We start from the raw sequence: 23,707 nt of genomic DNA, 5'->3' as shown, positions 1-23,707 counted from the left end.
GAAAGAGGGAGGAAAGTTGACTTCAGATACCCCAGCCCCGCCTCTTCCCCCTGCCTGCTCAGCTTCCTCTCTCCACTTCCTGCTACTGCAGGCCTCTCCTCCGAGAACAGGTAGGGCCCCCAGGGACCGAGCATCTGGCATCTTCAGCCCCTGCTGCCTCCCTTTGGTATGAGGCAGCTGCCCTGACCCACCCCTGCCATGCACTGCCCACAGCCGCCTCCCCTGCCACGGTACACAAGCAGGCATCTGCTTCCCTCTCCCCTACCCTCCCCTCCCTTCCTTCCTGCTCTTGCCTGGGCAGGGCACCTGCGCCTCCCTGCCCACCTCCCTCCTTCCTAATAACACCCTGGCCTTCTGGTCAATGGCCTAATGTATTTGTTTAGCTGCCTATTATCCATATGCTACACCTGCCCCAAACAAGAATGGAAGGCCCTGAGGGGAGGAGCCTGTCCTGTTCATCACCCTCTCTCCAGGGCAGAGGCACCTAATTCCAGCCTGTATTCAGTAAATACTGGATGGATGGAAGGAAGGAAGGGAGGGAGGGAGGGAGGGAGGGAGGATGGATCCTCCCCCGATCCAGGTCTCCTGCTCCTGGGACTGCTGCTGGGATAAGTGCCACCCTAAGTGATAACCTACGTAGGACTCTGTACCTGGTTAGGAGCTGGGGCCTGATGGGTGGATGAAGAGAGAGAGGAACAGATGTGTGATAAAGCAAGATGAGTAAAATGTTCATGGTAGAATCTTGGTAGTGGGCATATGGATGTTTCCTGTACAATTCTTTCAGCTTTTCTCTATGTCTGAAATTTTTCATAATAAAATGCTGGGGGAAGAGATTCAGTGGCCCCTCCATGGTGTGGGAAGGGAGGAAGAGGGGATGTTATTACCTTTCCAGATATATGGACTGCCTACTCTGGGCCAAAAACTTTTCCAGGCGCTGACTGGGTTTTGCCAAGGGCTGGCCCACATTCACACAGCCCCCATGGCTGTTAAAAATCTTAAAATATTTCCTACCACTTCAGTAAAGAGCTATTGTTTTGAGTCCTCTCCCCACACCGCAAGACACACTGGCCTCTCTCCTGGGATCCCCAGATTCCCCACCATCCGGTACTAAAGATTTAACCCCTGCCTGCCGGGTGTGGTGGCTCATGCCTGTAATCTCAGCACTTTGGGAGGCCGAGGCGGGGGGATCACTTGAGGTCAGGAGTTTGAGACCAGCCTGGGTAACACGTCAAAACCTTGTCTCTACTAAAAAATACAAAAATTACCCAGGCGTGGTGGTGCACGCCTGTAATCCCAACTACTCGGGAGACTGAGGCACAAGAATCGCTTGAACCCAGGAGGCGGAGGTTGCAGTGAGCTGAGATAGTGCCACTGCACTGCAGTCTGGGCAATACAGTGAGACTCCGTCTCAAAAATAAAATAAAGAATTAACCCCTGCCACGGCAAGCGGCCTCTGGGGTCCATTCTGATTGGTCAGGGTCTCTGCCATATTGATTGTAAATATCTTGAACATGACCCGAGGGCTAGAGCAGCCTTGAGTCTTACCTTTCTCCCTGCCAGAGGCCAGGTCATGACTCACTGGCTTCCTGCAACCTGAGGATGGCCCAGCCAGAAGACAAGGCACCTGAAGTCCCCACAGAGGGGGTGAGGTGAGGCTACTAGGGCTGAGGCTATGCCCTCCTTCCCCTGCATCCAGAAACCCTTTCCATCCAATACCTCCCTCACTACAGAATCCTGAATCACATCTCTGAGCCTCTGCCCTGGGCCTGCCCCTTCCTGTACCTTTGACCTCACCTCATTGTCCCACTGCCCACCTCTGACCCCTGACTCCCTGGGCACTGTCCATCCCAGGCTGGTCCCACCACAGGTGAACAAAGCAGACAGGACCCCTCTAGGGGTCCTCAGCACCCTAGAGCCACTTACTCGCCTGCAGAGGACATGGGGGGTGTGGCATGTGCCAGAGCTGGATACCCAGGATGCGGAGGCCCTTGTGGGGCTGTGGCCACTAGGGGTGAGTACTCACAGCTGGGGACCCATCCTGACACCCTAGATTAGGACTCTGCTGGTTACTAGCGACAAACACGACACAAATTGGGCAAACCAAAAAGGCTATTTCTTGCCGGGTGCAATGGCTCACGCCTGCAGTCCTAGCTACTCATGAGGCTGAGGTGGGAGGATCATTTGAGCTCAGGAGGTCAAGGCGGCAGTGAGCTGAGATCATGCCACTTCACTCGAGCCTGGGTGATGGAGCAAGACCCTGTCTAAAAAAAAAAAAAAAAAAAAAAAATGTAATTTCAGGAAGGTCTGGATCCTGAACTTCAGAACACTTATAAATTCCTCTTCATCCCATTTCTTGGCTTTGCTTTCAACTGCGGGGAATTTTGGATATTTGGGACTGAATATAACAAACACCTGTCCTACAGCGGCTTAAACAAATAGGCATTTATCTTCCTAACATAACCAAAAAGGCAGCTGCTGGCTTTAGATCAGCAGCGCAGTGACATTGAGGCCAGCATAGCTATAATTCTCTTGGACTTCTCTCACAGCTTCCCGGGGGCTGCCCCAGGCCCAAGCACCTGCGTGCATTCCAGGCAGGGAGAACAGAGGCACCACTTGCATCTGTTTATTTTACAGGAAAAATAAAGGTTTTCTTTTCTTTTTTTTTTTTTAATTTTGAGAGTTTCACTCTTGTTGCCCAGGCTGGAGTGCAATGGCATGATCTCGGCACACTGCAACTTCTGCCTCCCAGGTTCAAGCGATTCTGCTGCCCCAGCCTCCTGAGTAACTGGGATTACAGGCATCTGCCACAGCGCGTGGCTAATTTTTTGTATTTTTAGTAGAGATGGGATTTCACCATGTTGGCCAAGCTGGTCTCAAACTCCTGACGTCAGGTGATCCACCCATCTCTGCCTCCCAAAGTGCTGGGATTACAGGTGTGAACCACCGTCCCCGGCCAAAATAAAGGTTTTCACAACTGATTCAGAAAATATAGATGGCTGGCCGGGTGTGGTGACTCACGCCTGTAATCCCAGCATTTTGGGAGGCTGAGGTAGGAGGATCGCTTAAGCCTAGGAGTTCAAGACCAGCCTGGGCAACAGAGCAAGGCCCAGTCTCTATTAAAAAAAAAAAAGAAAAAAAAAAAAAGGATGGGGCCCAGGTAGCAATATTTTTAATTTTTTATTTATTATTTTTATTATTATTTTTTGAGATGGAGTCTCCCTCTGTCACCCAAGCTGGAGTGCAGTGGCACGATATTGGCTCACTGCAACCTCTGCCTCCCGGGTTCAAGCGATTCTCCTGCCTCAGCCTCCCGAGTAGCTGGGATTACAGGCGCCCGCCATTACACCCGGCTAATTTTTGTATTTTTAGTAGAGACTGGGATTCACCACGTTGGCCAAGGTGGTCTCGAACTCCTGCCCTCAGGTGATCCACCCGCCTCGGCCTCCCAAAGTGCTGGGATTACAGGCGTGAGCCACTGTGCCCGGCTGTAGCAATATTTTTAACAGCTCTCTTGGGACGTATACAGCCAGAGCTAAGAACCACCACCTATATCAATCATGATCCATATATCAATCTTACTCATGGCTGGATATATTAATGCCGTGAACAAGGAATTCTGCAAGGAATGTGGAATAGATTTGGAGATGACAGCAAACGGGGGCTACCACAGCTTCCTCCTCAGGAGGGTATCATCCTTCCCAGCTCAGAGCTGTATCCCACCAGTTTAGCAACACCAGTGTAACAAATGAAGTCTTTCCAAAAGAGCTCCAGCACGCAGTGGCTCACGCCTGTTGTCCCAGCACTATGAGAGGCTGAGAAGAGCGGATCACTTGAGGTCAGGAGTTCAAGACTAGCTTGGCCAACGTGGTGAAACTCTGTCTCTGCTAAAAATACAAAAACTTAGCCGGGCGTGGTGGCAGTCGCCCGTAATCCCAGCTACTTGGGAGGCTGAGGCAGGAGAATCGCTTGACCCCGGGAGGCGGAGGTTGCAGTGCGCAGAGATTGTGCCACTGCACTCCAGCCTGGGCGACAGGGCGAGACTCCTTCTCAAAAAAAAAAAAATCCTGTGGAAGATGTCCATTGGCTGAGCTTGAGTCATATGCCTGTTCCCTGAACCAAACAGTGGGCCGAGAGCACCCTCATCCTGTTGGCTAGATCAGGTCATGGGCCCACCCCGCCAGGGCTTGGGGGAAGTCAGCCCAACACACATGGACCGAAAGTAGGGAGAGGGTTTCCCTAAAGGAAATTTGGGGTGTGGAACCCAAAATAAGGGAAATGGATGCTAGTCAGGCAAAAGCAACAGACATCTGCGCACACCTTTGTCACGCTGGCCTTTGTCTCTATCCCCCAGAGTTTCTTGGTCACAGGACGTGACCCCAGCCAGGCCCTGGTGTTGAGGTCAGGACCTTTACCAGGAGAAGTCAACACCTACCAGATCCAGAAGATTCCCAGAGGTAAGGCACCTCCCCTGAGGTTCCAGCCCACAGTCAATTGATCACTAAGAACTATCAGCTGGACCGGCGCGGTGGCTCACGCCTGTAATCCCAGCACTTTGGTAGGTCGAAGCGGGTGGATCGCTTGAGGCCAGGATTTCGAGACCAGCCTGGCCAACATGGCAAAACCCCGTCTCTACAAAAATTAGCCGGGCTTGGTGACACGCGACTGTAATCCCAGCTGCTTGGCAGGCCGAGGCACGAGAATAGCTTGAACCCAGGAGGCGGAGGTTGCAGTGAGCCAAGATCACACCACTGCCCTCCAGCCTTGGCAACAGAGGGAAACCCTGCCAAAACAAAACAAAACAAAAACACCTGTCAGCTTTGTTTCCAAAATATGTGATGAATATTCCCAATCCTGTCTCCCTTTCCTTCCCGCAATCCATTCTGAGCCCAAGATATTTTTCAGTATCAATCAGATGTTATACACCCCTACCCCAAATCCTGCAAAGAGCATGCAACGTCCTTAGATACAAAATGTAAACTCCTTGTCATGATCTATAAGGTGCTGTGTGATGTAGTTCCTTCCTGTCTCTCTATCTATTGCCCCTCATTCACTCTGCCCCATACACACTGTTCCCCTCTGTGTGTCTTTAGCATGCTAAGTGTGTTCCAGCTTCGGGACCTCTGCTTGGGTTCGTCCTGTATGAATGCTTTTCCTGGAGGGGCTGGTTTAGTCTCCATCCTCCAGGCCTCTGCAGAAATATAAACTTTCTTGACCATCATAGTTAAAAGATGGCACCTTGGTCACTTTCTTTTTCTTTTTTCTTTTTTTTTTTAGACAGAGTCTCACTCTGTCGCTCAGGCGGAGTGCAGTGGCCCAATCCCAACTCACTGCCACCTCTACCTCCCAGGTTCAAGCAATTCTCATGCCTCAGCCTCCCAAGTAGCTGGGATTACAGGTGTACACCACCACACATGACTAATTTTTTGGTTTATTTTTATTTTTATTTATTTATTTTTTATCGTACTTTAAGTTTTGGGATACATGTCCAGAACGTGCAGGTTTGTTACATAGGTATACAGGTGCCATGGTGGTTTGCTGCACCCATCAACCCATGATCTACATTAGGTATTTCTTCTAATGCTATCCCTCCCCTAGGCCCCCACCTCCCAATTTTTTGTATTTTTAATAGAGATGGGTTTTGCCATGTTGGCCAGGCTGGCTTGAACTCCTGACCTCAAGTGATCCACCCACCTCAGCCTCCCAAAGTGATGGGATTACAGGCGTAAGTCACCATGCCTGGCCTCTTGGTCACTTTCAATCACTCCATTTTCTTCATAGCACTCAATACAATATCCACTTTGTTGACTCTTTTTTAAAATTTTTATTTATTTATTTATTTATTGAGATAGTCTCACTTTTGTCGCCCAGGCTGGAGTGCAATGGCTCAATCTCAGCTCACTTCAACCTCCACTTCCCGAGTTCGAGTGATTCTCCTGCCTCAGGCTCCCAAGTATCCGGGATTACAGGCGCCCACCACCATGCCCAGCTAATTTTTGTATTTTTAATAGAGACGGGGTTTCGCCATGTTGGCCAGGCTGGTCTCGAACTCCTGACTTCAGGTGATTCGCCCACCTCGGCTTCCCAAAGTGCTGGAATCACAGGCGTGAGCCACTGTACCCTGACTGTTTATTCATTTATATTCTGCCTTTTCCCCCTCTGCCCCCCGCTAAAAGGTAAGCTACAGGAAGGCAGTGAACTTGTCTGCCTTTTGATAACTGTATCTCCAGTGCCTGGAAAGGACTAAGGGCTCAGTAAATGTTTGTCTAATGAATGAATCCTTGTTGGTGGCATAAGTGGTACACAAGAGTAAAGATGGAGACTCCAAGGAGTGGGAACTTCCCTGTTCTGAAGGTCCCTGGGGGGATTCTGAAGGAATGGAGGAGCAAGAGCATCCCAGGGGACAGAAAACCGCCACCACTCGAGTTTACTTTCTCCTTCTTCCTCCCCCCACCACAGGTGTGTCCCTGGAATCCTCCAACCTCTGCATGCCAGACCTGCCCCATCTCCTGGCCTTTCTATCAGCCAGCAGGTACAGGTCACCCATCTGAGGCACTAAGGGGGACCCTTCCCTAAGACACCCCACTGACACTGTGGCTCCCACCTCTTTATTCTCAGGGATGTTCTGCCCAGAACCCTGCTCTTGCCCCCTCCCACTCTAGGGCCCAGAGATGAACACACAGGTGAGGCATGGTTCTCTAAAGAGGGCACAGCCAACCTGCCAATTTCCTTGCTCCAAGGGAATAAATGGGGCTTTGGGGCCCAGACTACTGGGTTTGAGGGGAATATAGACCTGGAGACTAGAGAGAGCTGGGGGCCTGGACTTTGTAGTCCCAGAGGGAGGAGGGGATGGGGACCTGTATTCCTAGGTCCTAACAGAGGAGGGGATTGGAGGAGGAAGGAACTGGGGGTCCCGGATGCCTGGGCCTAAGTGAGAAGGGGACTAGGGACCTGGACTCCTGGGTCTGACTGAGGAGGGGCCAGGAGCTAAGCCTCAGCACCTCCAGCAATGAAGCTGGGAAGTAAGTCTCCTGGCGCCTTGAGGGGACCAAGGTTGGTCCCTTGGATACCTAGGACACCTTCTCACTTCTGCTGGCTCCAGATCCTGTGCAGATCGGCAGGGTCCAACAGGACACCCCAGGGAAGGTGCTTTCCATTGTGAACCAGCTCTACCTGGAGACCCACAGAGGCTGGGGGAGGGAGCAGACCCCTCAAGAAACAGAGCCAGAGGCTGCTCAGAGACATGATCCAGGTTAGCTGGGCGGGGCCCTGGGCCTCTGAGGGGGAGGGAGCTGCTGCCCCTGTTCTAGGCGACCGAACGCCCTCCTCACTTCCAGCCCCCAGGAACCCTGCGCCTCACGGGGTCTCCTGGGTGAAAGGCCCGCTCAGCCCGGAAGTGGACCATCCTGGGCCGGCTCTCGCCAGCCTCCTGGAAGAGGAGGAGGAAGACCTTGAAGGAAAGGAGGAAGGAAGGGAGGACGACCCGGAAGAGGAAGGCCCTGAGGACGTGCTCACCATTCACGTCCAGTCTCTGGTCAGGGCCCGGAGCAGCTACGTGGCCAGGCAATACCGAAGCCTTCGGGTGCGCATCGCCTCAGATTCTGGGGGTCCCCACGGGTCTGGGGACCCGGCCACGGAGCTGCTTCAGGATGTGCGGCACCTCCTTACTGACCTCCAGGATCATCTGGCAAAGGACTCCTACATCAGGGCTGTCTTTGGAAGCAGAGGTCCTGGGCTCCCCAAGAAGGACGAGGATCCAGGTAATGGGAGGACTGGAAGGGAGCCCCCACGGGTTCAAGTGTGCAACTTCGTCCTCTCCATCGGTGCGCACACGTTTCCTTCTGCACCCACACGCCCTTCCTACACATCCCACGCGTTCTATCGCCCACGTATGCGCGCAAGTTCACACCCAGGCTAACTCTTCCACACATGTTCACAACCATGTCTACACTCACGGGGGACCAGAGCTAGGCAGGGGTGGCTGTGGGCCAGGGTGGGTTGTTGGAGCGCGTGGGTGGGCGTGGGACAACTTGGCGCTCCTGTGCTCACCCGTCCCCCACACCCCGCAGGCCCCGCGCTGGAGACGGCGGTGTGCCAGGCGGTGCTGGCGCCCCTGAAGCCGGCCCTGTGGACACGACTCCGCACACTCCGAGCACCGGAGCTGCGGCGGCTGCGGCGGCGACAAACAGCCCTGCGGGCGGGGGCGGGGCCTCCGGGGGCACAGGGGCCGGGACCGGAAGGGCAGAGCCCCGCCCCCGCCTTGCGGAGCCGCATCCACGAGCGCCTTGCGCACCTCCACGCTGCCTGCGCCCCGCGCCGCAAGGTGGCGCTCCTCTTGGAGGTGTGCAGAGATGTCTATGCGGGCCTGGCTCGAGGCGAGAACCAAGGTAAGGGAGGGGTCAACGTCTAGCGTGGTGGGGAGAGCCTTGAGAGTTGAGGGAGCCAGGCGGGAGGCGAGTATGCAGGCGCACGTCGAGGGAGAGGGTAGCACTGGTGGGAGGAATCTATGTGGTCCTGGAGATTCTGGTAGGAGGCGCTGTCATGCCCGACAAGGTGGAGGGGCAGCCAGCCCTCGTGGTCCTGGGGATCGGATGGAAGGTGTCTACGCGCCCCCATCCATCTCAAGACCTTTCCTCGGGTTTTCCCAGATCCCCTGGGGGCCGACGCCTTCCTGCCGGCGCTGACCGAGGAACTCATCTGGAGCCCGGACATTGGGGAGACGCAGCTGGACGTAGAGTTTCTTATGGAGCTCTTAGATCCAGATGAGCTGCAGGGAGAGGGTGAGCCCCCAACTCCAGAATGCTGGAACCCAGCGATCCAGTACCTCCGGGATCCCAAACAGCCTCCCCCCGCAGCAGGAGGGACGGCAGGCAAACTGCAGGGGGATTTGGGGCGACCAGGGAAGCCGAGAGGGCGGAACTGACTTCCCTTTCTGTCCCCAGCTGGGTACTACCTGACCACGTGGTTTGGGGCGCTGCACCACATTGCCCACTACCAGCCCGAAACAGACCGCGCTCCCCGGGGGCTCAGCTCCGAGGCCCGCGCCTCCCTGCACCAGTGGCACCGCAGGCGGACGCTGCACAGAAAGGATCATCCCAGAGCCCAGGTGACTGCCCATCTGGCTGCAAGTAGAAGGGAGGGTGAGACCTGGTGCCCTTCTGACCCAGCTCCCACCTCTCCCCACAGGCCAACCTGCCCTTTAAGGAGCCATGGGCAGAAGAGACTGTGACAGGGACCAGTGACAACTAGGGGTTTCACACCCCTCCGTTCATGCCTGTAATCCCAACATTTTGGGAGGCCAAGGTGGGAGGATTGCTTGAGCCCAGGAGTTTGAGACCAGCCTGGGCAAAACAGTGGGACCCCCATCTACCAAAAAAAAAATAAACAAAAATTAGCCGGGCGTGGTGGCGTACTCCTGTGGTACCAGCTACTCAGGAGGCTTTGCAGTTTTAGACAGGGGTATCAGAGAAAGCCTCACTGAGGTGACATCTGCAGAAAGGCCTGAAGGAGGGGAGGGGAAGGGAGGAGCAGAGTGGGTATTAGGAAGAGCATTCCGGGAAGCAGGATGAGCCAGTGCAAAGGCCCAGAGGTAGGCTGTTCTCTTTTCCTGGGACCCCTCCCTCCTCCTTGCTGCTCCTAAACCACATAGGTCAGGAGTCTGGACTGACCCAGGTACGTCTGGCATCTTGCTTGAGGAACAGGGGGTTTTGTTTTGTTTTGAAAGAACGTCTCTGTCTGTTGCCCAGGCTGGAGTGTAGTGGCATGATCTCGGCTCACTGCAGCCTTAACCTCCTGGCTCAAACAAGCCCCCTGCCTCTGCCTACCAAGTAGCTGAGACTACAGGCACCTACCACCATGCCTGTCTAATTTTTAAAATTTTTTATAAAGATGAGGTCTCTCTCTGTTGCCCAGGCTGGTCTCAAACTCCTAACCTCAAGCAATCCTCCCACGTCGGCCTCCCAAAGTGCTGAGATTATAGGCGTGAGCCACCATGCCCAGATGTGATCGTTTTTCCCAAAGAATGTATCACATGCTAACAAACCATATATTTATGTATTTCATTGTTCATAGTAACTACAATTCAAAAAACTAAAAAGAAACAAGTGAGGCCGGGTGCGGTCGCTCATGCCTGTAATCCCAGCACTTTGGGAGGCCAAGGCGGGCAGATCACCTGAGGTCGGGAGTTCAGGACCAGCCTGACAAACATGGAGAAACCCGTCTCTACTAAAAATACAAACTTAGCCGGGCATGGTGGCGCATGCCTGTAATCCCAGCTACTCCGGAGGCTAAGGCAGGAGAATGGCTTGAACCCGGGAGGCGGAGATTGCAGTGAGCCGAGATTGTGCCATTGCACTCCAGCCTGGGCAACAAGAGTGAAACACCATCTCAAAAATAAATAAATAAATAAATAAATAAATAAATAGAAACAAGTGAAGTTAACGTTAATAATAATATATTTGATTTAACACAATGTATCCCAAATATTATCACTTCAACATGTATCCATATTAAAAAGTTACTGACATATTTAAAACTTTGTATGTTTGTGTGTGTGTATGCTAAAGCTTTGAAATTTACTGTGCATTTTACACTTAATCACATCACAGTTTGGACTAGTCACATTTCAAGTATGCACTAGCTACATGAGGTATCTATCTGTATCTATACGTATAGATATATCTATATATAGATAGATTTATATATTTACAAAAATAAAAAATAATTTATATATAAATTAAAATATATAATTTATATATAAATTAAAATATTTAATTTATAATCATAATTATATTAATTTATAAAATAATATAAATATTATAAAACAATAATATAATAATTTATATATATAACTTTTTTCAATTTGTAAATAAACTGGACAGCCTCCAAACCACAATAGGTTCAGAGAGGCTCCTGACGTTGGCTTTTTTTTTTCTTACCTCACATGTGTAGCAGCTGGACTGACCCTGGCTGTTCAAAGAGCCCTGGCCAGTTGTCCTGTGGACAGTCCCAGTTTCTGGCCTCGTCTGCTGCTTCCTCATGATTAAAATCTGGTCTTGCAGCTGTGGGGAAGAATACTCCGCAGGGACGCTGTGTCCTTCTCGGTACCTGAATCCCATCAGGGGCCGTGATTGGTAAAGCTAACTTTGACCACTGAGCTAAGGAGATAGGCTAGTCAGCTAGAGCTGCCATCAAAAAGACCACAGATGGCCGGGTGCGGTGGCTCACGCTTGTAATCCCAACACTTTGGGAGGCCGAGGCAGGCGGGTCACGAGGTCAGGAGTTCGAGACCAGCCTGGCCAACATGGTGAAACCCCGTCTCTACTAAAAATACAAAAAAAAAAAAAAAAAAATTAGCCGGGCATGGTGACGCGCCTGTAATCCCAGCTACTCGGGAGGCTGAGGCATGGTGACGCGCGCCCATAATCCCAGCTACTCAGGAGGCTGGGGCAGGAGAATCGCTTGAACCTGGGAGGTGGAGGTTGCAGTGAGCTGAGATTGTGCCACTGCACTCCAGTCTGGGCGACAGAGCGAGACTCTGTCTCAAAAAAGAAAAAAAAAAAAGATCACAGACTGTGTGGTTTAAACAACAGAAATTTATTTCCTCACAGTGAAACTGCGTTTGCAAAATTATGACTGAGACAGTGAAAGAGATCTAACATAATTGACTCCATCTTGCTTCTAATCTCCAAGCTGTCCTTGTTCATTCCTAGATGTAGGCTGAACTAACTTTGAGAGAAACAGTTTGTAGTTTAAACAAAGTTGAAAACAGCCCTTTCCCAAAGCAGACCTCCCTCTTTTTTTTTTTTTGTGAGACAGATTCTGGCTCTGTTGCCCAAGCTGGAGTGCAGTGGCGCAATCTCAGCTCACTGCAACCTCCGCCTCCCGGGTTCAGGCAATTCTCCTGCCTCAGCCTCCTGAGTAGCTGGGACTACAGGTATGTGCCACCACGCCTGGCTAATTTTTGTATTTTTAGTAGAGACACGGTTTCACCATGTTGGCCAGGATGGTCTCGATCTCTTGACTTTGTGATCAGCCCACCTCGGCCTCCCAAAGCGCTGGGATTACAGGCGTGAGCCGCCGCGCCCAACAGCAGACCTCCTTCTTGTCTGGGAACTAGATTGCCTTTGTAGGACTAACATTAGTCATAAGATTAGAAATTATGGTTTAGGAGTCATGCAGCCAGAGGCTACAAGATTCTGACCCTCCCTAAACTGCTCCTAAGATCAGTGCTTGGAATATTTTGCAGACCCTGCACTTGATGGATCGGTGGGCACCACCAGATCAATAAACTGGCTCTTCTGATCTTGTGGCCCCCTATACAGGAACTGACTCAGCTCAAGAAGACAGCTTCGACTCCCTATGATTTCATTCCTGAGCAATCAACGCTCCTGGCTCACTAGCTTCCCCCCACCCACCGCGTTGTTGTTAAAAGCTCTGATCCTAGAATGCTCAGGGAGACTGATTTGAGTAGTAATAAAACTCCGGTCTCCCACACAGCAGGCTCTGGCTCCTCTGCGTGAATTACTCTTTTTTTTTTTTTTAAGGCGGAGTCTTGCTGTGTTGCCCAGGCTGGAGTGCAGTGGCGTGGTCTCAGCTCATTGCATCACTGGAAGCTCCGCCTCCCGGGTTCACGCCATTCTCCTGCCTCAGCTTCCCAAGTAGCTGGGACTGCAGGCACGTGCCGCCACGCCCGGCTAATTTTTTGTGTTTTTAGTAGAGACAGGGTTTCACTGTGTTAGCCAGAATGGTCTCGATTTCCTGACCTCGTGATCCACCCACCTCAGCCTCCCAAAGTGGTGGGATTACAGGCGTCAGCCACTGCGCCCAGGGAATTACTCTTTCTCTATTGCAATTCCCCTGTTTTGATGTATGGGCTCTGTCTAGGCAGCAGGAAACGTGAACCCCTTGGGCAGTTACAATAGTTCCAGTTCGAGGTGTCAACACAATAGACTTCCTTCTGAGGGCTCTCTCCTTGGCTTGCAGATGGCCATCTTCTCCCCTTGTTTTTTGTTTTATTTTTTGTTGTTGTTTGTCGGTTTGTTTTTGAGACAGGGTCTCACTCTGTCGCCCAGGCTGGAGTGCAGTGGTGTGATCTAGGCTTACTGCAATCTCCACCTCCCACGATCCTCCCACTTCAGCTTAGTAGTACTAGGACTACAGGTGCACACCACCACCATGCCCAGCTAATTTTCAGTATGTTTTGTAGAAATGGGGTTTCGTCATGTTGCCCAGGCTGGTTTTGAACTCCTGACCTCAAGTGATCCACCCGCCTCGGCCTCCCAAAGTGCTGGGATTATAGGCGTGAACCTTTGAATTCTTGCATCATCTGTGGGTGTCACCTTGAGACCTGGTGACCAACCTGTTCCCCAACACCTTTCACCCAGTGCTTTTAGCACTTCTCTGTTGTTGCTGAATCATTGGATTTATTTGTACTATTAGAGTCTATGTGTGCCAACTGACACTGGTTTTCCACTTCCTGGAGTGAAATGACATCTCCTGTTTAAATAAAGTGTTGAATTAAAAACAAAAGAGTGGGTTGATTTAAAGAAAATTATTAAGCAGTGAAGAGGGCAGGTGATGCATGAATGTGTGGCAAAAAAAAAAAAAAAGGGACGTGAAACTCAAATGGCAGCTGTTTGGGGTATCGCTGGTTGAGGGCTTAGGGTCAAACTCAAGCTCCTGTTTGCTGTGGAGCTCTGGGCTTCATGCTAGAAGTCTCCCCTTGGGCTCTCACTCACATCATGGAAAAATAATTTTTAATAAAGGAAGTGGGCCGGGCATAGAAGCTCATGTCTGTAATCCCAGCACTTTGGGAGGTGAAGGTGGAATGATTGCTTGAGCCCAGGAGGTCAAAGCTGCAGAGCTGTGATCACACCACTGCACTCCAGCCTGGGCAACAGAGCAAGACCCCACCTCAAGAAAGAAGAAAAAAAGAAAAAGGGAGGAAGTGAACAAAGGAAGTGGTCATACCAAGCACACAGGGTTTTTCTGTGTTTGAAAAAAAAAAGTTCTAGTCCACGAAAAAAGATTCAAAGAGAAAAGTCAGAAAGTCCTGTTGAATATATATATATATAACTTGGGGCCCGGCATGGTGGCTCACGCCTGTAATCCTAGCACTTTGGGAGGCCGAGGCGGGCAGATCGCGAGGTCAGGAGTTCGAAACCAGCCTGGCCAACATGGTGAAAGCCCGTCTCCACTAAAAATACAAAAATTAGCTGGGCGTGGTGGTGCGCCCTTATAATCCCAGCTACTGGGGAGGCTGAGGCAGGAGAATGGCTTCATTGAACCCAGGAGGCAGAGGTTGCAGTGAGCCGAGATCGTGTCACTGCGCTCCAGCCTGGGTGACAAGCAAGACTCAGTCTTAAAAAAAAAAAAAAAAAAAAAAACTTGGATATTAGCTTTTGATTAAGCTGACTTCTAACTATAAAGCTCTTCAAAATAAATACTCTTAAATTTCTTATTACCAGATTAAATTTCTTATTAAAATAAATAAATTTCTTTCTTTCTTTATTTTATTTTTGAGATGGAGTCTCTGTCTGTTGCCCAGGCTGGAGTGCAGTGGTGCAATCTCAGCTCACTGCAACCTCCGCCTCCTGGGTTCAAACAATTCTTTTGTCTCAGCCTCCCAAGTAGCTGGGAATACAGGCAGACACCACCATGTCCGGCTAATTTTTGTATTTTTAGTAGACATAGAGTTTCACCATATTGGTCAGGCTGGTCTCGAACTCCAGACCTCAGGTGATCCACCCGCCTTGGCTTCCCAAAGTGCTGGGATTACAGGCGTGAGAGCCACAGTGTCCAGCCGTATTACCAGCTTTTAGCTGGGACAAACAGGTGGTATTCCTGGCTTGTGAACTTCTTCACCACAGGTACTCTCCGAAGTGAAACCTATAAGCCTTAACCAAGTATGACTTAACCAAGGATGCAGGGCATCTACAGCCGTCCTCCCAAGATCTAGAACCACTGCAAAGACAGCTCAAAGAAAGGAAAGTTTTGCTAGCTGCCAATGGAGTACAGCTCACATTTCTCTCTGGCCATATTCTCTAGGGTCTCTGCTCCACAGAGTTGACTGTTTACACACAAAGGCCCAAAAGTCCTGAACGCCCTCACAGATGGAAGATAGGAAATAAAAAGTTGTCCGTGGAAGCAAAAAGAATCAATAGCGAGACTGGGCGCGGTAGCTCACGCCTGTAATCCCAGCACTTTGGGAGGCCGAGGCGGGTGGCTCACTTGAGGTCAGGAGTTCGAGACTAGTGTGGCCAACATGGTGAAACCCCATCTCTACTAAAAATATAAAAATTAGCCGGGCGTGGTAGCAGGCGCCTGTAATCCCAGCTACTCGGGAGGTTGAGTCAGGAGGATCGCTTGAACCTGGGAGAAGGAGGTTGCAGTGAGCCAAGATAGCACCACCGCACTCCAGCCTGGGCACAACAGAGCAAGACTCTGTCTCAAACAAAAGAAAAAACAAAGAATTTCAGGAACTGGCCTTAGGAAGTAACCGAGGGTGTGAGTGTCCCAGCTCCAGAAGGAAAGCTGAACAATTGATTTACAGCCTTGTTGCACCTGCCAGAACACCATGTGGCCCATTACTCAAGATAACCATCGCAGCCAGACAAGTGTCCTCATGAGTGCTCTACTCCTCACATGTTTTGCCCAGCTCAGCCTGTATATCCTCCCGCTAATGTCAATTCCAGAGCTTTGCCTAATAAAAAAGCCCTACTGGCTCTTTTCCAAGAGTCAGCCAGCAAATTTGCTCTCTTTCTCTTGTGCTGTCTCCCTCATACCCAGGCATAAACTCCAATGAAGTCTTGTCTGGGAAAACTCTTTTGGCCTCAAGTCAATTTCAGTTGCATTCAGATCCCAAGAACTTGTGGTCTGTAACACTGGGCGGGGGACAGTGAAAAACAGAGGGTTTACAAGGAGGCTTAAGAAAACTTCTGCAGGCGTGGTGGTTCACACCCATCCCAGCACTTTGGGAGGCCAAGGCAGGTGGATCACTTGAGGTCAGGAATTCAAGACCAGCCTGGGCAACATGTTGAAACCCTGTCTCTACTAAAAATATAAAAATTAGCGGCTGGGTGTGGTGGCTCATGCCTGCAATCCCAGCACTTTGGGAGACCAAGGCAGGCGGATCACCTGAAGTCAGGAGTTCAAGACCAGCCTGATCAACATGGAGAAACCCCGTCTCTACTAAAAATACAAAAAAATTTAGCCAAGCACGGTGGCACATGCCTGTAATCCCAGCTACTCAGGAGGCTGAGACAGGAGAATCGCTTGAACCTGGGAGATGGAGGTTGCAGTGAGCCGAGATCACACCATTGCACTCCAGCCTGGGCAACAAGAGCAAAACTCCATCTCAAAAAAAAAAAAAAAAATTAGCTGGGCATGGTGGTGCATGTCTGTAATCCCAGCTACTAGGGAGGCCGAGGCAGGAGAATTGCTTGAACCCAGGAGGTGGAGGCTGCAGTGAGCTGAGATCATGCCACTGCACTCCAGCCTGGGCGACAGAGCAAAATTCCGTCTCAAAAACGAAAAGAAAACTTCTGTGGGTGTGGTAGCTAACTACTGTAATCCCAGCATTTTGGGAGGCTGAGGCAGGAGGATTGCCTGAAGCCCGGAGTTTGAGATCAGCCGAGGTAATGTAGCAAGACCCCATCTCTACCAAAAAAACAAACAAAAAAAACCCAGTTATATATATAATATATATATAATATAGTATATATTATACACTATATAATATAGTATATATTATATATACTATATATGATATGCTATATATAATATAGTATATATTATATATACTATATATGATATGCTATATATAATATAGTATATATTATACACTATATAATATAGTATATATTATATATACTATATATGATATGCTATATATAATATAGTACATATTATATGCTATATATGAGATACTATATAATATAGTATATATAATATATGCTATATATGATATACTATATAGTATATATAGTATATAATATATGGTATATATTATATATACTATATAGTATATATAGTATATATAATATATGGTATATATTATATAATATATAGTATATATAGTGTGTATATATATAACTATATATATTTTATATATATATATTTATATATATATATATAAAAAATGGCCATGGGGTGGCAGGAACCTGTAGTCTCAGCTACTTGGGAGTAAGCCACAGTGAGCTATAATCACACCACTGGACTTCAGCCTGGATAGCAGAGCAAGACTATCTCAAAAAAAAAAACAAAACACAAAAAACAAAAAAACAAAAACACTTCCTGGGGATGATGAATACTGTTTTTACCTTGTGGTCACTATCTTGATTTGTGGTGATGGTTTCCCAGGTGTATATGTAAGTTGAAACTCATCAATTGTACACTTTAAAGGTCTGGTTTCTCACATATCAGTTAGACCTGATTGAAGCTGGGGGCGGGGAAAGGTAGGGAAAGGGTCAGGACTGCGTAATGCAAATGAGAAACTTTCCTCTAAGGGGTGGCTTTCCCCACTGGTCCCTGAGGGTGTCTGAGTTTTCAATCTGAAGCACAGCAGACCGTGAAGCTATTTCTGCTTGGAGCCGGAGGAGGCTTAACAACAAAAAAGAAGAAAGCAGGTCGGGCACAGTGGCTCATGCCTGTAATCCCAGCACTTTGGGAGGCCGAGGCGGGCGGATCGTAAGGTCAGGAGATAAGAGACCAGCCTGGCCAACAAGGCAAAACCCAGTCTCTACTAAAATTACAAAAATTAGCCGGGCATGGTGGCGGGCGCCTGTAGTCCCAGCTACTTGGGAGGCTGAGGTAGGAGAATCGCTTGAACCTTGGAGGTAGAGGTTGCAGTGAGCCGAGATTGCACCATTGCACTCCAGCCTTGGCGACAAGAGCTAAACTCCGTCCCCCAAAAATAAAAATTTAATTTAATTTAAAAAACATGGGTGAACCTTGAAAACATGCTAAGAGAATCAGACACAAAAGGCTACATACTATATTTTTCCATTTATATGATGTGGGCGAAAGATTACCTAGGTGCCGAGGCAAGAGACTGAAGGCACAAACTGTTTCAGTATAATAAAGAAAATAGTTAGAATAAGAATAGTCATAATACAAATTAGATATAGAGATGATCATGGACAATTATCAATCATTATTATAAACATTATTAATCATTAGCTTTTAATATTACTCTTTGTTGCATTACTAATATACCCTAAGGATAACCAGTGGGTATAGGGTCAGGTGCTGAAGGGACATTGTGAGAAGTGACCTAGAAGGCAAGAGGTGAGCCCTCTGTCACGCCCACATAAGGGCCGCTTGAGGGCTCCTTGGTCAAGCGGTAATGCCAGTGTCTGGGAAGACGCCCATTACTTAGCAGACCACGAAAGGGAGTCTCCTTTCCTTGGAGGAGTCAGGGAACACTCTGCTCCACCAGCTTCTTGGGGAAGGCTGGATATTATCCAGTCCTGCCTGCAGTCACCGGAGGCCTAAACCCCTCCCTGTGGTGCTGTGCTCCAAAGGTCACGCTCCTTGTCCACTTTCACGTTCCTCCCGTACTCCCGGATCCTCTTTGAAGTTGGTAGTAGATAGCGGTAGAAGAAATAGTGAAAGTCTTAAAGTCTTTCATCGTTCTTTTAAGTGCATAGAAGAAAACGCTGACGTATGCTGCCTTCTCTCTCTGCTTCGGCTACCTAAAAGGGAAGGGCCCCCCACCCCCGTCCTATGATCACGTGACTTGCTTCACCTTATCAATCACTTAGAGGATTCACCCTCCTTACCCTGCCACCCCTTGTCTTGTATGCAATAAATATCGGCGTGCCCAGCTGTTCGGGGCCACTACCAGTCTCCACAACTTGATGGTAGTGGTCTCCCGGGCCCAGCTGTTTTCTCTTTATCTCTTTGTCTTGTGTCTTTATTTATTACCATCTCTCATCTCTGCACACGGGGAGAACACCTGCTAAGCCCCGTAGGGCTGGACCCTACAATATGAAATGTCCAGACTAGACAAATCCATAGAGACAGAAAGTAAATTGGTGGCTGCCAGGGGCTGAGGGGAGTGACTGCTAAAGGATATGGAGGCTGGGCATAGTGGCTCACGCCTGTAATCCTAGCACTTTGGGAGGCTGAGGTGGGTGGATTGCAACGTGGCAAAACCCCATCTCTACTAAAAATTCAAAACATTAGCGGGGTATGGTGGTGGGTGCCTGTAATCCCAGCTAGTCCAGAGGCTGAGGCAGGAGAATCGCTTGAACCAGGAGGCGGAGGTTGCAGTGAGGCGAGATCACGCCATTACACTCCAGCCTGGGCGACAGAGCAAGACTCTGTCTCGAAAAACAAAAAAAGGGTATGGAGTTCCTTTTGAGGGTAATATTCCAGAATCAGACAGTGATGATGGTTGCATGACTATGTGAGCATACTAAAAACCACTCAACACTCAATCACATATACACAAACATACACACACACAAAAAAAACTTCCTCCTCCCAGGTTCAAGTGACTCTGGTGCTTCAGCCTCCAGAGTGGCTGGGACTACAGGCGTGCGCCACCACGCCTGGCTAATTTTTGTATTTTTAGTAGAGATGTGGTTTCGCCATGTTGACCAGGCTGGTCTCAAACTCCTGACCTCAGTGATTTGCCCACCTCGGCCTCCCACATAGCTGGGATTATAGGTGTGAGCCACCAGCCCAGCCAATCATACACTTTAAAAGAGTTAATATTTGGCTGGGTGCAATGGCTCACGCCTGTAATCCCAGCACTTTGGGAGGCTGAGGCAGGCGGATCACCTGAGGTCAGGAGTTCGAGGTCAGCCTGGCCAACATGCAGAAACCCCATCTCTACTAAAAATACAAAAATTAGCCAGGCATTGTCGTGGGTGCCTATAATCCCAGCTACTTGGGAGGCTGAGGCAGGAGAATCATTTGAACCCAGGAGGCAGAGGTTGCAGTGAGATGAGATCGTGTCACTGCACTCCAGCCTGGGTGACAAAGCGAGACTGCGTCTCAAATAAATAAATAAATATATAAAGAGTTAATATTATGGTATGTGAAATATAGCTTAATAAAGATGTTATATTTTTTAATCCAAAGAAAATCTGATCTCATCAGTCTTTTGTTTTTTGTGGAGTTTTTTGGAAAGAAGTTATCACTCTGTTGCCCAGGCTAAAGTGCAGTGGTGCAATCATAGCTCACTGCAGCCTCAAACTCCTGGGCTCAAGTGATCCTCCTGCCTGAGTCTCCTGAGGACCTGAGACTAGGGGCATTACACCATGCCCAGCTAATTTTTTTCCTTTTTTTTTTTTTTTTGAGATGGAGTTTCACTTTCGTTGCCCAGGCTGGAGTGCAATAGCACAGTCTTGACTCACTGCAACTTCTGCCTCCTAGGTTCAAGTTGATTCTTCCGCCTCAGCCTCCCAAGTAGCTGGGATTATAGGCACCCACCACCATGCCCAGCTAATTTTTGTATTTTTAGTAGAGATGGGGTTTCACCATGTTGGCCAGGATGGTCTCAAACTCCCGACCTCAGGTGATCCACTCACCTTGACCTCACAAAGTGCTGGGATTACAGGTATGAGCCACCGCACCTGGCCTTTTACTTTTTTTTGTAGAGATGGTGTCTCACTATGTTAGCCAGGCTCATCTAAAACTCCTGGCCTCAAGGGATCCTCCTGCCTTAACATTCCCAGAGTGCTGGGATTACAGGCTTGAGCCACCATGCTCAGCCTGTCATTCTGGTTTTTAACCCTCTCATGGTTCTTTTCTCACTTAGTAATAAGACCAAAGTCCTCATCCTCAGCCCGTCTCAGTGGGCCCCACATAACGTGCCCCCATCACCCCTCTGACCTTGTCCCCTCAGACTCACCCTGTCACTCCCTCTGCCCAGCCACAGAGGTCTTCAGTTCTCATGTCAGGGCTTTGTGTGTGTGTGTGTGTGTGTGTGTGTGTGTGACGGAATTTCGCTCGTTGCCCAGGCTAGAGTGCAGTGGCGTGTGATCTCAGCTCACTGTAACCTCAGCCTTCCGGTTTCAAGTGATTTTCCTGCCTCAGCCTCCTGAGTAGCTGGGATTACAGGCAACCACCACGACGCCCAGCTAATTTTTGTATTTTTAGTAGAAACGGGGTTTCACCATGTTGGCCAGGCTGGTCTTGAACCTCGTGATCTGCCCGCCTCGGCCTCCCAAAGTGCTGGGATTACAGGCGTGAGCCACCATGCCCAGCCGACTTCAGGGCTTTTGCATTTGCTGTTTCTTCTCCCTGGGATGTTTTTTCTCTAGCTGTTCCAATTCCCATGTGAACACATATGGTATACGCTCACATACACACACACGATTCATTCAATAAGGTAAATATAAAGTAAATGAAAATTAAAACCAGTTTTTACCTCAGATTGACAAATGTAAAACAAAATGTGCAGTATTTTGAGATAGTGGGGAAAATTCATTTTTTACATAGAAATGCTGAGAACTCAAATTGTTACAGTGCTAATGGAGGGTAATTTGGCAAAATCTTTCAAAATGCAAAATGTACCAACTTGCAAGTATTTTAGCAAACCACCACAACAAAATAAGTTAAAAATGCCATCTGTCTGAGAGAAATTAGAATGGAAGTTCCAAAACACCTTTCTGTAAAATGCAGCCAAATTAAAATGGAGAGGGAAATTCAGAGCCTCGGTGCTTATATTAGAAAAGGAGAAAGACGTATCAAAATTTAAGAAGTTTTGGAAAAGAACAGCAGAAGAAACCTAGGCTTGGTGCCATGGCTCACACCTATAATCCTAACACTTTGGGAGGCCGAGGTGGGAGGATTGCTTGAGCCCAGGAGTTCAAGATCACCCTGGGCAACATAGTGAGACCCCTGCCTCTACAAAAAAATAAAAATAAAAAAATTAAAAAAATTAAAAAAAATTAGGGTGGCTGGGCGCTGTGGCTCATGCCTGTAATGCTAGTAGCACTTTAGGAGGCCGAGGTGGGCAGATCACTTGAGGCCAGGAGTTAAGACCAGCCTGGACAACATGGTGAAACCCCGTCTCTACTAAAAATACAAAAATTAGCCTGGCATGGCGGCGTGTGCCTGTAATTCCAGCTACTCAGGAGGTTGAGGCAGAAGAACCGCTTGAACCTGGGAGGCAGAGGTTGCAGTGAGTGGAGATCACACCCCTGCACTGCAGCCTGGGCAACAAAGTGAGACTCCATCTCAAAAAAAAAAAAAAAAAAAATTAGGGTATGATGGCATGTGCTTGCGGTCTCAGCTACTCAGGAGGCTGAAGTGGGAGGATCACTTGAGCCTAGGAGGTCGAGGCTGCAGTGAGCTGTGTATGCATCACTGCACTCCAGCTTGGGGGACAAATTGAAACTCTTGTCTCAAAAGAAAAAAAAAAAAGAATGAGACCTTCTCATATACTGCTGGTGGGAATATATGGTACAGATATATTGAATAACAATTTGTTACTACCCAATAATGTCAAAATATGTTACATGACCCAGCAATCCCACTCCTACCTACATGCCCTTAAAACTCTCACACATGGACACAAGAAGATATCACTAGGAATGGTCACAGCAGCATTACTATTTTTTCTTTCTTTATTTATTTTTTACTTTTATTTATTTATTTTTGAGACGGAGTCTCGCTCTGTCGCCCAGGCTGGAGTACAGTGGAGCGATCTCGGCTCACTGCAAGCTCAGCCTCCTGGGTTCACGTCATTCTCCTGCCTCAGCCTCCCCAGTAGCTGGACTACAGGCGCCCGCCACCATGCCCAGCTATTTTTTTTTTAATTTTTTTTTTAATTTTTAGCAGAGACGGGGTTTCACCGTGTTAGCCAGGATGGTCTCGATCTCCTGACCTCGTGATCCAGCCACCTCAGCCTCCCAAAGTGCTAGTATTACAGGCGTGAGCCACCGTGCCCGGCCTATTTTATTTATTTTAGTTTTTTGAGACAGAGTCTCACTCTGTTGCCCAGGTTGGAGTGCAGTGGCACAATCTCGGCTCACTGCAAACTTCACCTCCCGGGTTCAAGCAATTCTCCTGCCTCAGCATTCTGAGTAGCTGGGATTACAGGCGCCTGCCACCACGCCAGCCTAATTTTTGTATTTTAAGTAGAGACCGGGTTTCGCCATGTTAGCCAGGCTGGTCTCGAACCCCTGACCTCAAGCGATTCTCCTGCCTCGGCCTCCCAAAGTGCTACGATTACAGGCGTGAGCCACGGCGCCCAGCCATATTTTTCTGGGGTGTTGTTTGTTTTTGAGACAGGGTCTCGCTTTGTCAGCCTCCACCTCTTGGGCTCAAGTGATCCTTCCGCCTCAGCCTCCTCAGTAGCTGGGACTACAGTTGCACGCCACCATGCCCAGCTAATTTTTTTGTATTTTATGTAGAGAGAAGGTTTCACCATGTTGCCCAGGCTGGTCACGAGCTCCTGGACTTAAACAATCTGCCCACCTCGGCCTCCCAAAGTGCTGGGATTACAGGGGAAGCCACCGTGCCCGGCTGGCATGGGTTTACAAGGATCTGCAAGGGTCCGATTAAGCTTTGTGTGGATTAAGAACGGGAGCGACCTGCTCTTTCAGAGGCTGCCGAGCTGTGGTAATTTTTCGCGGTTCTTCCACTCTCTGGGCCAGTTTTACTTCAACTGTGAAATGGGGGTAGGCCTCTAAGGTCCCGTTTCCATTCTCTGCATTCCTCATGACCACCCAGACGAAGCTCCTACTGCCAT

At 49.1% G+C, this 23,707-nt stretch overlaps 1 protein-coding gene across 4 annotated transcripts; it reads left to right on the top strand.

Moving 5' to 3' along the window:
* The first annotated feature begins 61 nt into the window (after window positions 1–61).
* Window positions 62–12,529, top strand: RINL (Ras and Rab interactor like). Of its 4 annotated transcripts, none has more exons than XM_016935875.3 (12): window positions 62–110; window positions 1,561–1,649; window positions 1,852–2,011; window positions 4,352–4,454; window positions 6,457–6,529; window positions 6,616–6,680; window positions 7,100–7,249; window positions 7,335–7,757; window positions 8,067–8,384; window positions 8,646–8,777; window positions 8,940–9,103; window positions 12,245–12,529. In XM_016935875.3, the coding sequence occupies exons 2-12, from the start codon at window positions 1,600–1,602 to the stop codon at window positions 12,284–12,286; spliced, it is 1,680 nt and encodes a 559-aa protein (XP_016791364.2). In that variant the 5' UTR covers window positions 62–110; window positions 1,561–1,599; the 3' UTR covers window positions 12,287–12,529. The 4 variants fall into 4 exon arrangements, with proteins under 4 accessions (XP_016791364.2, XP_512988.3, XP_063656805.1 ...); XM_512988.6 differs by lacking the exon at window positions 12,245–12,529 and adding an exon at window positions 9,184–10,531; XM_063800735.1 differs by lacking the exon at window positions 12,245–12,529 and having other exon boundaries at window positions 7,335–7,579; window positions 7,676–7,757; window positions 8,940–9,362.
* The last annotated feature ends 11,178 nt before the right edge of the window (window positions 12,530–23,707 follow it).

Source organism: Pan troglodytes, chromosome 20 (assembly GCF_028858775.2).
Source record: "Pan troglodytes isolate AG18354 chromosome 20, NHGRI_mPanTro3-v2.0_pri, whole genome shotgun sequence".
NCBI lineage: Eukaryota > Metazoa > Chordata > Mammalia > Primates > Hominidae > Pan > Pan troglodytes.
Note: the sequence above shows the minus strand (reverse complement) of the source record. Positions and strands in the feature narration are given on the sequence as shown.

What these genes read in the sequence shown, in the direction of transcription:
- RINL (XM_009435544.4), top strand. Translation starts at nt 1,600, where the DNA reads ATGGCCCAGCCAGAAGACAAGGCACCTGAAGTCCCCACAGAGGGGGTG. An exon ending in GGCTCGAGGCGAGAACCAAG is followed by an intron (nt 8,385 to 8,645) that starts GTAAGGGAGGGG and finishes GGGTTTTCCCAG; the next exon opens with ATCCCCTGGGGGCCGACGCC. An exon ending in AGATGAGCTGCAGGGAGAGG is followed by an intron (nt 8,778 to 8,939) that starts GTGAGCCCCCAA and finishes TTCTGTCCCCAG; the next exon opens with CTGGGTACTACCTGACCACG.